The sequence below is a fragment of the Sinocyclocheilus anshuiensis genome, unplaced genomic scaffold (genome assembly GCF_001515605.1).
Source record: "Sinocyclocheilus anshuiensis isolate Anshui unplaced genomic scaffold, SAMN03320099.WGS_v1.1 scaffold1145, whole genome shotgun sequence".
Lineage (NCBI taxonomy): Eukaryota > Metazoa > Chordata > Actinopteri > Cypriniformes > Cyprinidae > Sinocyclocheilus > Sinocyclocheilus anshuiensis.
Window position 1 is genome coordinate 331,279 of NW_015557118.1, and position 1,004 is coordinate 332,282.

The following is a 1,004-nucleotide window of genomic DNA, read 5'->3' on the forward strand; positions in this document are numbered from 1 at the left end:
GCGGAATGAAAACGTTTTTCAGGAGTCGCGGCAGTAGAGGCGGCGCAACTATAACGACGTGAATAATCCCCCCCATTCTAAAGCGATACTAAACTGCAGTGGAAACGCAAACTGAGCCGTGCCGAGCTGAGTCGTACCACGCAGTGGAAAAGCGCCGTTAGTGTGTACCCCGCATAACACTTTACGGAGCCATTTTGCTTGTGTCAAATGCAAATAACATTATTATTTATAAATCCACACTTTTTAAACAAAAAGTGGGTGTTTTTGAGAATAAATCTTATGTTCTCCAAGGCTGCATTTATTTGATCAAAAATACAGTAAAAATTGAAATATTGTGAAATATTATTACAATGTAAAACAATTGTTACCTATTTGAATATGTTTTAAAATCTAATTCATTCCTGTGATGACAAAGCTGATTTTTCAGGAGTCATTATTCCAGTCTTAATGTCCTGTAGCGATGTCTTTCTTTCTTAATGCAACTTGGTTGATAATTTGTTTGTTATCTTATGTCTTATTTAAGTATTGTATGACTTAATTGTTCGAATACAAATACCTTTCTGGGGGCGATATAAGACAACAGGCCCTTATGTTGGATCCTCATACTTCAGTTTCAGGCAGGACATGCAAATACTATGATTTACATAGTGGAATTGGGGATTTCCCTTCTCTCTCTTTTTTTTTCTTGTGACAGGAGTTCATAGGAGAGTTGATCTGCTGTAAAGGTGGCGTGTATTTTTGTGGCTTTGTGCCCTTTTGATTCCCACCATCGTTTTGCATGTTTTATTGCACTTTTTTTTTCTATGGTCTGCTAAACTCCAGTGACTTTGCTCATGAGTTTTCACTGGCTGACTGGGGTTACATCACACACCTAGGGCCTCCACTCATGACCTGTGCTTCAAAGCGAGTCCAAAGCACAGCACCCATCTGTTTATAAAGAGCCCTTTGTTTCTGTGTTAATCTACTCTGAGCGTGGGCCCTACTGTAACTTCAACCCTCTCTCT

The 1,004-nt window shown here is 39.2% G+C and overlaps 1 protein-coding gene across 1 annotated transcript in view; it reads left to right on the forward strand.

Moving 5' to 3' along the window:
• Positions 1–767, forward strand: part of LOC107677788 (protein FAM117B) — a 17,620-nt gene extending 16,853 nt beyond the window's left edge. The window contains exon 3 of the mRNA XM_016472815.1: positions 695–767. Within this exon, the coding sequence (XP_016328301.1) occupies positions 695–760 (66 nt within the window). The 3' untranslated portion in view covers positions 761–767. The remainder of the gene's footprint in view (positions 1–694) is intronic.
• Positions 768–1,004: the final 237 nt, after the last annotated feature.